This window comes from Anolis sagrei, chromosome 6, assembly GCF_037176765.1.
Source record: "Anolis sagrei isolate rAnoSag1 chromosome 6, rAnoSag1.mat, whole genome shotgun sequence".
NCBI classification, from domain to species: Eukaryota; Metazoa; Chordata; class Lepidosauria; order Squamata; family Dactyloidae; genus Anolis; species Anolis sagrei.
The window spans coordinates 73,175,353-73,191,010 of NC_090026.1; the positions used below are offsets into that span (position 1 = coordinate 73,175,353).

A 15,658-nucleotide genomic window follows, 5' to 3' on the forward strand; every position below is an offset into this window, starting at 1 on the left:
AGGACAGTTGATACGCACCTGTGGGGAAGACAGTTCATTTCCATTATTATTTGTGCTGGGCATTACTTGCTTAGATACATTCTAAAGGGTCCAAAAAGGAAGGTAAAAAAGAACATATTAACAACAAAGTATTGTTCTTAGCATCTAATTTGAACTGTATTACACAATCCTGCGGTGGCATTTCAATTCCATTTCTTTTAGTAAAAAATTAGTACCTTTACTTTTTCAGCTGTTTATTAAGATACTGCCATGCACACTAAATCAAACAGGTAAGTAAATGGGTGAATCAGTTTCATGTACGATACAGAACTATAAGCAGCAGTGTTTAATAATTTAGTAGAAGAAAAACAGATGAAGAAGTATTCTTTAAATATTTGGTTTACACTCAGAATGTGTTCTTTGGGAAGAAGTTCAAAACTGGGTAACAATCACAAATATGGTTCTTTTGTACAAAAAAGTCAAATACGTTGGCAAAATATTTGTATTCCATAGAAGGGAAATAGGAAACAAGACTTCAAACAATAACTATTGTCTAACTCTGATTTTGGGGGGGCAAGGGGGCTAATTGGAAATAAAAATAAACTGCTTGGTTGTAAGCAATTATTTTGGACTGAGACATAATTAAAAACCATCTTAGAATTACTGCTATATCAATGCTATTCCAAGACAGTAGTATCTGTAATTTTAGATACGTTGTTCTAAATTTAGCAACGTGTGTTGTAGCTTTAAAATACAAACTCTTTATAAAGATTTCTAAGTAAATTCTATTATAATCCTGAGATACAAAACTATCACAATGAATTATAATATCAGAATGAATAAACAAACCACACACTATTGCAACTCTCCCTACATATTCAAGAAGTGCCCAAAAAGTAAGTTCCCCTATGCTAGGATAAATCAAACGTGGCTGAAAAATTACAAATTTTATTTACTCTACAACAGTGGTTCTCGACCTCTGGGTCCTCAGGTGTTTTGGCCTATAACTCCCAGAAATCCCAGCCAGTTTAGGATTTCTGGTAGTTGACAGCCAAAACATCTAGGGACCCACAGATTGAGACCTACTGCTCTACAACATCTCTTCATTTCTCAACATAGTCCCCAAGTTTCTCCAAGAACTTCAGAAAATGTGTTAACTATTTTTGTATTATTAAGTTTTGTTTAAACACACTGGCCAGAATTAAAAAGCCAAGTAATCAAGACAGTTCCAGGATATACTCAGAAAGTATCTGGGAGAGTTTTTCCCCCATTTGAACATATTCCTCCCATGTCATCTCATAATCGGCTTTGGAAATTCTTCTCTGAATCAACACATTATATGACTGCCTATTATATATGAAGCACTCGTTGACCACTGGCTCATATGAGATTAATCATCACCACATTATCCAAATTAAATGAAAATTAAATGAACAGTCAAGAAAAATATCTGCGACATTTGCTGCACACTGAATATCTGGTTCAGCTCATTTCAACAGGACAGCCACCTTAGATGTTACATTTTGTTAGCCATACCTAAAGTACTTAAGGGACCATAGAACTGTGGCCTCCATTAGATTATTTTCACTTCTAAGAATTAGGTCAGCATGACAGAACTGACTTGTAAAAATAAGTGCTAGATATTGCCCAACTCAAATATCCTTCCTTGGCAGTCTCAGAATCAATTTACATAGCACCACTTTCTGCTATTTTACCAAAGAATTGGTCCATTTTTAGAAAAACAGGGATGATGCTTCCAAGCTTGCTGAAGGAACACAATTTGTCAGTTCTGAATTGATTTATACGATCATGCTATACTAACTCTATATAGTAATCCTAATTAGAAGATTGTAAGACAATCATTTTTTTTGGAAGAAGTGAGCTGATTTTGAACTTAACATAAAATCAACTGACAGATCCAAATAAAGAAAATATCTGCATTTTCAGTATTTCACCCATTTATTAGTTACTATTATAATGCTATAGGTTGAATGTTGCTTATGCAAAAACCGAAATGCTCCAAAATTATCCACATAGGTGGTTGAGAAAGTAACACCTTTCTCAACTACCTTCCAATTGATTCAAAGTACACAAATTGTTTCATGCACAAAATAATTAAAATATTGTGTACAAAATTACCTTCAGGTAATATGTATAAGGTATATATGAAAAATAAATGAACTTATTACGCTTATATGCCATGAGTAGGATATCTCACTATGTATATGCAAATATTCCAGCAGTCGAAAGTTTAAAAAAGATTTGGCCTACAGCATTTTGTTTAATGGATACACAATCTATAGTACTGCTACACTCTTTGGTAAAATACAGATAGATAGATAGATAGATAGATAGATGTAATATAATAACAATAATCTTTATTCCGCCCTATCTGCCCAAGGGGACTCGAGGTGGATTCCAGTATAACAATGGCAAACATTCAATGCCTACATAAAACACATGATGCTAACATAAAATCCCAGAAAACCCCCCACATATAAAAGTAATATTAAAGCCTACCAACAAATTAAGACCTAACATCAATAAATTAAACCTGACATCAATAAATTAAACTGAACGTAATCAGACAAAATTCTATAACAACATAAATTTAAACAAAACATCAACATTAGTGTTCAGATGTAATGAGATGGCTTTCTCACTGCCTCAATCTAAGCCATGTAGGATTTTACAGATCAAAATCAGCACCTCTGAATCCACTAAAGATTCCAAATAGGTTTTAAAGGCAGCCCCACATAAAGTATATTATAGTAATCCTGGAATAGTAATCCAACCGGGATAGACTCAAAGCATTTGTCACTGTAGTCAGATCTTACCTTCTCTGGAAACAGGCATTAGTTTTAACTGTGCAAACACACTCCCAGCCACTGCCAAAACCTGGACATGAAAGTTCATGGATGAATCGAAGAGTATGCCCAAACTATAAACCTGACATTTCAGAGGGAGTGAAACCTAATCCAACCCATGTTGAATACCTATTTCAGTTGACCACAAACACTTGTCTTGTCCGGATTAAGCTTCAATTTGTTTACCCTCATCCAGTCTGTTAAAAGACTTTGGTTCAAAGTGAGGCAGCTTCCTTGGTGAAAGCAAAGATAAGAATTGACTGTCATCTACACACTGAAAACACTAACGTCAAATATGCAGAGAACCTCTCCCAGCAATGGCCAGGACTGTGGGCTAGGGTGCTGAATAAAAGTTCCTGCAACCACTTTTTCGGTTTGCCCCTCAAGTAAGGAAGCAAGCTTCTATAAATCACTGCCTCCAAGAACTAGCACATAAAGAAACCATGATTCACAGTATCAAAAGCCACTGAAATATTTGATAGAACCATCAGGGATGAACTTCCCGTCTAGTTCCCTGTATAGGTAATCTATTAAGGTAACCAAAATTAACTCTGTACAATAGTCAATTCTGAAGCCAGACTGAAATGGATCTAGTTAATCTGTTTCAGCCATAACACACCCTAAAATCTTGTGTCCAAATAGGATGCTGCAGACATGGTGAAAATTGACTAATAAGATGGGATTCAGGAGATTTGGGGGGGGGGGGGGATTAAGAAAAGCCTAAACACAATTGCCATCAGGCAGAATCCAACCTTGTATTGCTTCAATGAGGCAGTCACCATTTGGCTTACCCACTTGCCCAGTCCCCTACTGGATGCTTTAATGAGCCAGGAAGGACAAGGATCCAGCATAACTGGTGGCTTAGATGTTGGTTCCTGGGATGGAACATTTTAATTACCCCTGCCCTTTCTGCAGATGCTCCATCAGAAAATCATTCTGCTTCTTCTGTACCCAGGAATTGGTTTCTGGTGTTGCCAGTACTGCAGACCATATTATTTGCAAGAATGTCAACCATTATATTTGGAGGCTGATTTGGTCACTACAATTATATATTACATTTTTGAAATTTATTCTTCTTTTCACCTGAAAAAATATCTTAAAATTTATTTAATAGTTAATACATTTTATTTTTAAATCTGAAAATATTTTAATATGAAAATACTTACTATTTTCAATAATCCTACAAAATTACAAACACTGACTTTTTCAAAGAGATAGAATGATAGCAGTGTTAATGCTGATGTTAAATTAAGCCAATGTTATCAAATTCCCAAGCCACTAGTTAAAAAACATGTGCCCGGACGTTTAGAACAGGATTAGCAATATGGCACTTGTTCTGTTTTAGTGAGCATATAAACAAACAGCAGGCATGAGAAGACTTCCAGAATTATTGTATCCTCTTGTCTCAGTCAATTGCCACTAAGACAGAGAGAGTGAGGAGACTCACCACACTCTTATTCGGTGGCTTAGGTCGTTTGGTAGGATCCAAAGCAAAGATAGTATACTCAGAAAGAAAAGCAGGCTCTGATATCATCCCAGCTAGCAGCTGCATCATTGATGCAAACAGCAAAATGAAAAATAAAATGAAGTAGTGAGATAAAAAGGGAAGGAAATAAAAGCACGTTGCATGTTTGTTTCATTAAAAAATCTGCATTATGACAAAAACTGCACAAAATATGCAGTTACCCAAAGTAAAAAGACAAAAACAGAATGTAATGAAGGTTAAACAAAACATTCAAACCAGCAAAGATGTATGTACAGGTATGAAAAGATAAAAACTGAAAAACTGAACTATACACTTCTTTAGAACAGTACTTGCATATTAATAGGTCACAAGCATGGTACAGGTGCTCTGTGTCATCCTTGACTCCATTTAACAATATATCGGGCCAAGTAGCCTAGAGAATGGGGTAGTAAGTAATACAAATAGTCCAAGGCTGATAAATGCAGCTCTCCTCCTTGGGTGTTTTTGAATGTGTAAATGGTCAAGGAGTTTTATAGTGTGACTCCTGAATAGAAAGAACTTTTTAGTCCATAATATAGCTGCTTTTCCCAAAAAAATAAAAAAATAAATAGAGACCATACTCCCGGGTGGAATTTAAATTGCTCTTCATCGATTTCCAGTGAACATTGACAGCACACATATGCAGTTGCCCTTACTTTGTGTCCTCCCTTTAGGTACATGGCAAAAGTATGTTCCTCTTCCTTTACGGCTCCATATCTCACAGAGGACTTTGTGTGTTCTCTACATGTATCCTCTTCCAGAGAGCTATGTGGGTGTCATCTTACGCATCTTGTGCTTCAGAACGTGGATGTGAACTACACAAGCGGATTCAAAACCTTCTTCATAAAAACTGCTTTGAGTATTGCCAGAAGTATTCCAACTCCTGTGGATACCATTATATTCAGCAGGAATTAGAGCCCTGTGTAGACTGCTTGGAATTAATCTTAATGATAGCTAGGCCTTTGTTACAGCCAAAGTGAGATTTTGGCATCATAGCTTATGATAAAAATATGCTAACGATAACATAGTATCTAATAAGATGCTAACAATCCAAGACAGATTTTTAATGAACATAGAATCATAACAGAATTGTAATGTTTTGGGAAACGTCGTAAATATGTACTGATATATCAGTATGACTTATGAGAAAGGGCTCTAGTTACATTTACTCCTAGATATATGCAGATTCCTATTCAAATTAGTGACTGCTTTGATAGTGAAACTTTCATTGCCATGCTTATGGTATTCATAAATCTGTATGGTACTCATAAATCTGTAAGCTGTTTTCTTCACTACTTTCTAGTGCTATTTTGACTATTCATAAACCTTAATAATGACAAATGTATAAATATGTACCTTCTCTAAGACAGATGTTTTCCAGACATCAACAAGTTAATTCATTTGTTATAACAAAATTATGAGCATATATTATTTTATGCTAATCACATTCTAGCCATGAGTTAATGGGCTGGAAATGTGCACATTCAAATTCAGAATATAAAAATAAAAGCTGCTAACTGTGATCCTTTATTCTTACATTGGGAGCACTTGAAACATTGTTTTGCAGGTTATAGATGTCAGGGATGGACTGGAGACACATTCTCATCACAATTTAATTGGTTCCCTCCATGTGGCATGTAGTCAGTGATACATCTACTACTCATGAGCTTCACTCCACAGATATTGGGGGTATCTGCACCGTCTTCTCTGGTTGTATCTTTCCCTTTCATGCCCAGGTCAAGCAACAATGTAGAGCCTGTTCTGCCAATGCACCTACCCTCTAATAGAATTAAGAATACAGTATAATATATAGTGATTGCTATAAAATAGATACTGGTGTATAACAAAATACAAGGGGAGGAAATTTAAACCATTGGTACAGCAACCATAATGACTTTCACACTACACAATTATGCCTATGAAGACACAAGGGAAAGAGCTATAAAATAAATGGATTTCTGCTACTTAAAAGTAGGGGGTATTGAATCCAATTTGAAAGGAGAGGGACTGCTGCTAGTAAAATGGGAACAAAACTGTCATTTCTGTTTACTCCTATCCTTAGTACATTGACAACAATATTCTGCTCAGAAATCATGTCTTACTGAAAGCCTTAAAACAACGTAACCATCATATGGTGCAGATCTGAATAGTCTCTGAAAGAAGGGGGAACTGGTTGTTGGCATTTACTCTGCAGCTTTCTTCTCAGAGAGACGCTATGTTGTGGCACTGTACTATTCTGGGGAACAAAAATAAAGACCACTAAGACAGGAGGTCCACCACTAACTTGCAACACCATCCTTTCTAAATCTGAAAATGAGATTGCAAAACCAGGAGCTATGGATTTTGGTACAGCAGCAGCATTTATACCAGGCATGGGCAAACTTTTCCTTAACACCCTACCGGTTTTTACAGACAAAATAAAACCAAACACTCTAGCAAACTCACTGTAAAACAAAGACCATAATTAATACCACAGATTGAGATATGATAAACTATATACTAGAATGTTCGAAGAACATAAATGATAATTAATAGACAAATACTCTTCCATGATATATTCTTCTGAATATTGCTATGTATATTGTGAATCATGTTGCATCTTAAAAGACTACAATTTTCACTAAGTACGCTTCCCTTTCTAAAAACGTTTTGATTCAGTGACTTTAACATATGATCATTAACTCAGATTGCAAGAACTGCACAATTTAAACTCGTATTAAATTCTTATTTTAAAAGATAATGATCCAAGTATGACATTTTTCTTTTGAAAAAAGAAATAGAACATTTGAGCTGCCTATATGCTTCCCCCGAGATCCTTAAATGCTACATTTTTACTGATAAATTAATAATATTGCAAAATGAAAATTGTATACATTACCAGGAAGAAAATACGTTAATTCCCCACATGATCATAGGAAGTCTGATGTTTCACTGTAGCCATGCATATATCTAAGGTGCTTCAGATTCCTTATGCTAGAGAATACTACATCAAAAAGTGTTTCAAAAAGTGTTTTTTTAAATTTCTGGTCTTACTTAGACCATGTGCAAATAAACTAATGTTAGCCACATGGGTGCTCAACATAACTCTCCATCTGGCTCCAGCTGTTTCATGGAAAATAAAATCTCTCTAACTTATTTTAAAATAAAGTTCTCTTTGAACAATCATGGTGAAAGAAAACCTATAAAACCCATCTGTCTAATATTTAATCCTGTCACATGGCATTCAACACATTAATATTATGATTTACAAAGTTTACTGCTAAGCTCATTACTCATGGCATGAGGTCTGAAACTCCATACCCTAAGTGAGGATAATGCTGAAATTGACATTATTTTGAATGGGCCCTTTTAACCTATACCATTTGTAATTTTCATACAATTTTGTGAGTTTGTCTTCTTGCACTATCTTTCAACATTCTTGTCCTGTGGTACATAGTTTTGACATACAGTGTTAAAATTTTTCATTGAGTCTTGCTCCTCTTTTCTCATTGTTTCTGGCTTCCTCCTATTAGTTGCTAGACTGTAAACCCACCTCTTTGCTGGGTGTTAAACCGCCTTCGTCATTTTGCTCTACAAGAGAAGATGTTCTGCTCCTGACTACTGAAGGTGAAGATGTTGAGGGTCCCTGTGTAGTAACAAGAATAGACAGTTACTTCTTATATGCAGACAATATGATAACATGTAGTGCTTATTGCACTCAACCTCATAGTTTAGAGCACTTTCTGATATATATTTTTAAAAAAAGCTTTACAAGTTCTATAGGAATACTTTCAGATCTGCAGATCTCATTACAGGTCAATTCAAGATATGGATCAATTTTGAATAATAAAAATTGAATAATGAATAGTTACATTCAGTACTTTCATACTTTACTAAAAATACACAATGGTGTCAAATATGTGATGTTTTGATGTAAGATCATTTATTTGGGCATATTTAAAAATATTTTAGTAACATTAAAAGGAGCTGTATTTACAATTAATAACTAGTCCCATGCTTCCTTTCAAACACTACTGACTTAATTTAAAAAAAACCCATGCCCAAGCTATAAAACTGGTCACTGATTATTTGAGAAGGAAAACGTGGTGGATGACATTTTTTATCCTCCCTTATGTGTGTGCATTTATTCATTAAAAGCATATTCTGAGAGAGGTCCTAGGGAGCCATAGCTAGCCTCTGGACCTACCAAAATATGACCAGCCTTGATTTGAATATATAGATATAGGGGATTGACTGCAAACTGACTCATCAGAAAGCAATGGTGTCACTATTTCAGCCATCCAGACAGACAACTTATTGTTTTGAAGTAATTCAGGTTTCAGAATTACGGATAGCGGATGCTCAACCTGTGCATGTGTGCACGCATATATGTTAGTGTAAATGTGATCCGATCCATCCCCAAAGTAATAAGAATGTTTTCTAAAAAAAAATGAACATACATTCAATTGTAGTCTATCCCCTTCAAAACTCCTCACAATCAAATATAGCGATTCCACTGTTGCTACCTCTCCCCATAACAGTGGAGTTGAGATGCAGCTGCCTAAATGTTTTTCAACTGTCCCAAAAGGACATCCTTTGAGGTGGGTTTTGAGCTTGGGAAAGGAAATCAAGCAGATCAAAGTCAGGGCTCAACAGTGGGTAGAGAAGCATTCAGGACAGCCTTAATACAGGGCACACTGTGCTCAGTTCTTGAAGTTGAAGGACGCTGCTCCAGATTCTTCTGCATTTTCAGCACTAACCTTCAATGTATTGTCGATGGCTTTCATGGCCAGAATCACTGGGTTGTTGTAGGTTTTTCAGGCTGTATGGCCATGTTCTAGAAGCATTCTCTCCTGAGAGGTTTGTGACCTCACAACCTCTGAGGATGCCTGCCATAGATACAGGTGAAACGTCAGGAGAGAATGCTTTTATAACATGGCCATACAGCCCAAAAAACCTACAACAACCCACTAACTATCAATGTTTAACATTTACACAAACAATCAGCCACTGCCAGAAGGGACAGAGAGTTTAATCTATGCTGATGATCATGTCATCAGCACCCAAGGAAGGAGCTTTGAAATGGTTGAACAGAAACTCTCCAAAGCTTTTCCTATTCCAGGGAAAACCAACTGATTCCTAATCTATCTAAAATGCAGACGTGTGCTTTTCACCTTCAGAACAGACAAGCATCTTAAACTCTGAGGATTACCTGGGAAGGAATACCATTGGCGCACTGCAGGGAGTTACTCTGAACCATGCTCTGACTTACAAGAAGCACTTTTTGACTATCAAGCAAAAAGTCAGTGCTAGAAATAATATCATACAAAAGCTGATCACAACCAGACACAGAGAAGACATCTGCCCTTGCAATTTGCTACTCTGTTGCTGAATATGCATGCCCAGTGTAGAACACATCTAACCACACTAAAACAGTTAATGTGGCTCTTAATGAGACATGCCTCATTATCACAGGAAGTCTAAGCCCTACCCCACTGAAAAAAGTATATTGTTTAGCCGGTATTGCACCACCTAACATCTGTTGGGAAGTAGCAGCCAATAATGAAAGGACCAAGGCAATGACATCTCTGGCCCATCCCCTGTTCAAGTATCAGCCAGCACACCAAAGCCTTAAATCAAGAAATAGCCTTCTAAGATCTACAGAGACACTTGCAAGAACACCCCAGCAAGCAAGAGTCCAAAAGTGGCAGGCTAAAACCCGGAACCTTAATCCATGGCTGATATCAAATAAGGGACTCCCTCCTGGGCACACAGAAGACTGGGCAACTTGGAAGGCACTCAACAAACTGTGCTCTGGTACCACGATATGCAGAGCCAACCTTAAGAAATGGGGCTACCAAGTGGAGTCCACAACATGTGAATGTGCAGAAGAGCAAACCAAGCTACTTACTACAATGCAGTCTGAGCACTGCCACATGCACAATGGAGGACCTTCTTATAGCAACACTAGAGGCACTCCAAGTGGTCAGCTACTAGTCAAATTACATTTAGTATAATGCCAAGTTTTAAAACTTTGTGTCTTTACATACATTACAACTCTACCCTCAATTCGCTTCTGACACGATAAATAAATAAATAGCACTAACTAAAGTGATGAAGGCCAAACTGTATACCTCGGTATACTCCAAGGACGCTGCCCAGGAGACACCCAGATGTTTTACCATCCTTGTGGGAGTCTTCTCCCATGTCCCCATATGGGGAGCTGGAGCTGACAGAGGGAGCTCATCTGTGGTCTTCCCCTGATTTGAACCTCCGACCTGTCACGTCTTCAGTCTGCCGGCACAAGGGTTTAGCCCAGGTCCTCAAACTGCGGCCCTCCAGCTGTTTGAGCCTCCAACTCCCAGAATTCCTGACCATTGAGGGCTTCTGGGAGTTGGAGGCCCAAATAGCTGGAGGGCCGCGGTTTGAAGATGCCTGGTTTAACCCATTGTGCCACCTGGGCTGACATTTGGCGATGGATCCAGGAGCACTCCCAAGCTACATATACTGCGCGAAAGACCTTACTTCCTGGTCAACAAGGACGTAATCCGCCCACTACTTAGCCAGGAGTGAGCCCCACTAATCCGAAGTGGCCCAGTTTCCGAGCAGCACGTAGCATGCATGCTCCTGGGAGAAACGAGGCCTAACTCTTTCGCTAGTTGAAGGGGCAGCACAGGGGCGGCAATGTTTACCTCTTGACGTCAAAACCCAGGCGGAAAAGGACCAACACTTCAGTCGGGCTCCCTTCTCCTCCCCTCCCAGCCCAGGGCCTCCTCCCTGACAAGGAAGCGGCCCGCAAAGCCCCGTTTGCGGCGTACCTGAGGCGGGCTCGAGGGACTCCGCGGCGCCGGCGCCGTCTGCTCCTCGCTGATCTTCTGCTTGAGTTTCTTGAACATGACGAAGCGGCCGAGTGAGGGGACGGAGCCCGAGTCTCTTTCCTTGTGGGCCTTGGCTGAGGCGGAAGGGGACGCCGCTCTACTTCTTCCCCCGAACCAATGCGAGGGTGAGGGAGGGTCGTGCCAAGGCCTCCCGGGCTCCTCTCCCCTCCCGCCGCCGCCGCTCCGGCTCTTTACTAGGCTTCCCCCTCAGACAAGCGGCGCGCGAGGCGACAGTGCGCATGCGCGGCCAGCGTGGCCCTAAACAATCGAGTGCGTACGGCGGAGGATAAGGTCCAAACTTGCTTCAGGATTTGTAGCAACGCCATATAGAGCCTCTCTGTGCATGGGAAGGAATCACACTGGAGCATTGCAGCGCACCCAAAATACCTGGGAGTCATTCTGGACTGTGCTCTGACCTACAAGAAGCATTGCCTGAACATCAAGCAAAAAGTGGGTGCTAGAAACAATACAGGAGACTGGAATGCCAAGGTGGGAAGTCAAATGACAACTGGGATCACAGGCAAGCATGGTCTGGGAGAACAAAATGAAGCGGGACGCAGGCTGATAGAATTTTACCAGGAAAACTCGCTATGTATAACAAACACTCTCTTCCAACAACCTAAAAGACGGCTTTATACATGGACTTCACCAGACGGTCAGCACCGAAATCAGATTGACTACATCCTTTGCAGCCAAAGGTGGCGGACATCCATCCAGTCGGTGAAAACAAGACCTGGGGCTGACTGTAGCTCAGATCACGAACTTCTTATTGCTCAGTTTAGAATAAAACTAAAGAGATCAGGGAAAATACACAGACCAGTTAGATATGATCTCACTAACATTCCTAGCGAATATACAGTGGAAGTGAAGAACAGATTTGAAGGACTACATTTAGTAAACAGAGTCCCAGAAGAACTATGGACAGAAGTCCGCGACATTGTTCAGGAGGCGGCAACAAAGTACATCCCAAAGAAAAAGAAAACCAAGAAGGCAAAATGGTTGTCTGCTGAGACACTGGAAGTAGCCCAAGAAAGGAGGAAAGCAAAAGGAAACAGGGATAATAAGGGGAGATATGCCCAGTTAAATGCGCAATTCCAGAGGTTAGCCAGAAGAGATAAGGAACTATTTTTAAATAAGCAATGCATGGAAGTGGAAGAAGACAACAGAATAGGAAGGACAAGAGACCTCTTCCAGAAAATTAGAAACATTGGAGGTAAATTTCAGGCAAAAATTGGTATGATAAGAAACAAAGATGGCAGGGACATAACAGAAGCTGAAGAGATCAGGAGAAGGTGGCGAGACTACACAGAAGATCTGTATAGGAAGGATAATAATATCGAGGGTAGCTTTGACGGTGTGGTGAATGAATTAGAACCAGACATCCTGAGGAGTGAGGTTGAATGGGCCTTAAGAAGCATTGCTAACAACAAGGCAGCAGGAGACCACGGGATCCCAGCTGAACTGTTTAAAATCTTAAAAGATGATGCTGTCAAGGTGATGCATGCCATTTGCCAGCAAATATGGAAAACACAAGAATGGCCATCAGACTGGAAAAAATCAATTTATATCCCCATACCAAAAAAGGGAAATGCGAAAGACTGCTCCAACTTCCGTACAGTGGCCCTTATTTCTCATGCCAGTAAGGTAATGCTCAAGATCCTGCAAGGAAGACTCCAGCAATACATGGAGCGAGAGTTGCCAGATGTTCAAGCTGGGTTTAGAAAGGAACGAGAGACCAGATTGCCAATATCCGCTGGATAATGGAGAAAGGTAGGGAGTTTCAGAAAAACATCTATTTCTGCTTCATTGACTATTCTAAAGCCTTTGACTGCGTGGATAATAAACTGTGGCAAGTTCTTGGTGGGATGGGCATACCAAGCCACCTTGTCTCTATCCTGAGGAATCTGTACAGTAAGAACTGACCACGGAACAACAGACTGGTTCAAGATTGGGAAAGGCACACGGCAAGGCTGCATACTCTCACCCAACCTTTTTAACTTGTATGCAGAACACATCATGCGATGTGCGGGGCTTGATGAATGCAAAGCTGGGGTGAAAATTGCTGGAAGAAACATTAACAACCTCAGATATGCAGATGACACCACTCTGATGTCCGAAAGCGAGGAGGAGCTGGGGAGCCTTCTAATCAAGGTGAAAGAAGAAAGCGCAAAAGCCGGGTTGCAGCTAAACATCAAAAAAACCAAGATTATGGCAACAAGAATGATTGACAACTGGAAAATAGAGGGAGAAAATGTGGAGGCCGTGACAGACTTTGTATTTCTAGGTGCAAAGATTACTGCAGATGCAGACTGTGGCCAGGAAATCAGAAGACGCTTACTTCTTGGGAGGAGAGCAATGTCCAATCTTGATAAAATAGTAAAGAGTAGAGACATCACACTGGCAACGAAGATCCGCCTAGTCAAAGCCATGGTATTCCCTGTAGTAACCTACGGATGTGAGAGCTGGACCTTAGGGAAGGCTGAGCAAAGGAAGATCGATGCTTTTGAGCTGTGGTGTTGGAGGAAAGTTCTGAGAGTGCCTTGGACTGCGAGAAGATCCAACCAGCCCATCCTCCAGGAAATAAAGCCTGACTGCTCATTGGAGGGAAGGATACTAGAGATAAAGTTGAAGTACTTTGGCCACATTATGAGGAGACAGCAAAGCCTAGAGAAGGCAATTATGCTGGGGAAAGTGGAAGGTAAAAGGAAGAGGGACCAACCAAGGGCAAGATGGATGGATGGCATCCTTGAAGTGACTGGACTGACCTTGAAGGAGCTGGGGGTGGTGACGGCCGACAGGGAGCTCTGGCGTGGGCTGGTCCATGAGGTCATGAAGAGTCGGAGACGACTGGACGAATGAACAACAACAACATATATTTATTTATATTCCGCTTTATTTCTCCATATGGAGGCTCAAAGGGGCTCACAATTAAAAACATTACAACTTGAAATATACAATAACTAGCCGTCCCCTGCCATGCATTGCTGTGGCCCAGTCCGGTGATTTGGAAAATAAAGTAATGAGAAAGTGTTGGTTTCTAATATATGTAATGTGGTGATGCTTGTGGGTAAACAGTATTTCTTGCTGTTTCTTTGTCAGTGTTGATGTGGAGATTGTCTGGTTTGCCCACCCAGGAACATGCAACATATAATTGTCCTTCTTTAAGGGTTTCTTTTATTATTATTATTATTATTATTATTATTATTATTATTATCTTTATTTGTACCCCGCTAGCATCTCCCGAAGGACTCGATGCGGCTTACAAAGGCCAAGGCCACAATAAAACAACAATATAACAATTACATATTAACCAAAAGCAAATCAAAAACATTAAAGCAATAACAGTAAACAGTAAATCTATGATACTATATCTGTGTGTGTGTGAATCATATCTATCTATCTATATCTATGGCTGGATGGCTCTTTGATTACGTTTCCTTCCCCTGGTGAACGGAGTTGGACTGGATGGTCTTAAGTATGGGGGTTCTGTGTGGGAAGTTTGCCCCAATTCTATCATTGGTGGGGTTCAGAGTGCTCTTTGATTGTAGGTGAACTATAAATCCCAGTAATTATAACTCCCAAATGTCAAGGTCTATTTCCCCCAAACTCCAACAGTGTTCATATTTGGGCATGTGGAATATTTGTGCCAAGTTTGGTCCAGATCCATCATTGTTTTGAGTCGACAGTACTCTCTGGATGTAGGTGAACTGCAACTCCCAAACTCAAGGTCAATGCCCACCAAACCCTTCCAGTGTTTTCTGTTGGTCATGGGAGTCCTGTGTGCCACATTTGGTTCAACTCTATCATTGGTGGAGTTCAGAATGCTCTTTGATTATAGGTGAATTATAAATCCCAGCAACTACAACTCCCAAATGACAAAATTAATTTTTTTTGAGTGAAGGACATACATTGGGTTGTTAGATGTGTGCTGTCTAAATATGGTGTCAATTCGTCCAGTGGTTTTTGTTATGTTAATCCCACAAACGAACATTACATTTTTATTTATATAGATGAAACAGTATATTGTTATATATTATCAGTAGTAATTATATTTAATATATTAATATATTGCAATACAATTATATACTATTATATTGTATTTATTTATTTATTTCCTATATTTATAGTCCGCCCTTCTCACCCCCGAGGGGGGACTCAGGGTGGCCTCACATACACCATACGGTGTCATCATAATAAAACAATCAACAATACAGTAAATATTAAAAATATTAAAACAATAATTAAAACAATTGATGAACACACGCCTATTAAAATCAGAGTCTAAAATCCAATCCGGGTCAAATCATTGCTATAAGTGTTAAAAACTTCTTTTACTTGCAGCTCACTAATCAAACGCTTGGTCCCAAAAATCAGGTCTTGATTTTTCTACTAAAGGACAGGAGGCAAGTGGCCATTCTGATGTCTCTGGGGAGAGCGTTCCACAGGCAGGG

General features: G+C 39.5%; 1 protein-coding gene across 5 annotated transcripts in view; it reads right to left on the reverse strand.

The window, feature by feature from the left end:
• The window catches only part of GOLGA4 (golgin A4), a 62,397-nt gene extending 50,991 nt beyond the window's left edge, over positions 1-11,406 (reverse strand). For 4 of the 5 annotated variants that reach the window (XM_060781658.2, XM_060781656.2, XM_060781655.2 and 1 more), the window contains exons 1-4: positions 11,148-11,406; positions 7,883-7,975; positions 4,294-4,392; positions 19-81 (exon numbers count right to left, since the gene is read on the reverse strand). In XM_060781658.2, the coding sequence (XP_060637641.2) occupies positions 19-81; positions 4,294-4,392; positions 7,883-7,975; positions 11,148-11,225 (333 nt within the window). In that variant the 5' untranslated portion in view covers positions 11,226-11,406. The remainder of the gene's footprint in view (positions 1-18; positions 82-4,293; positions 4,393-7,882; positions 7,976-11,147) is intronic. The other variant, XM_060781657.2, reaches the window with a different exon arrangement.
• Positions 11,407-15,658: the final 4,252 nt, after the last annotated feature.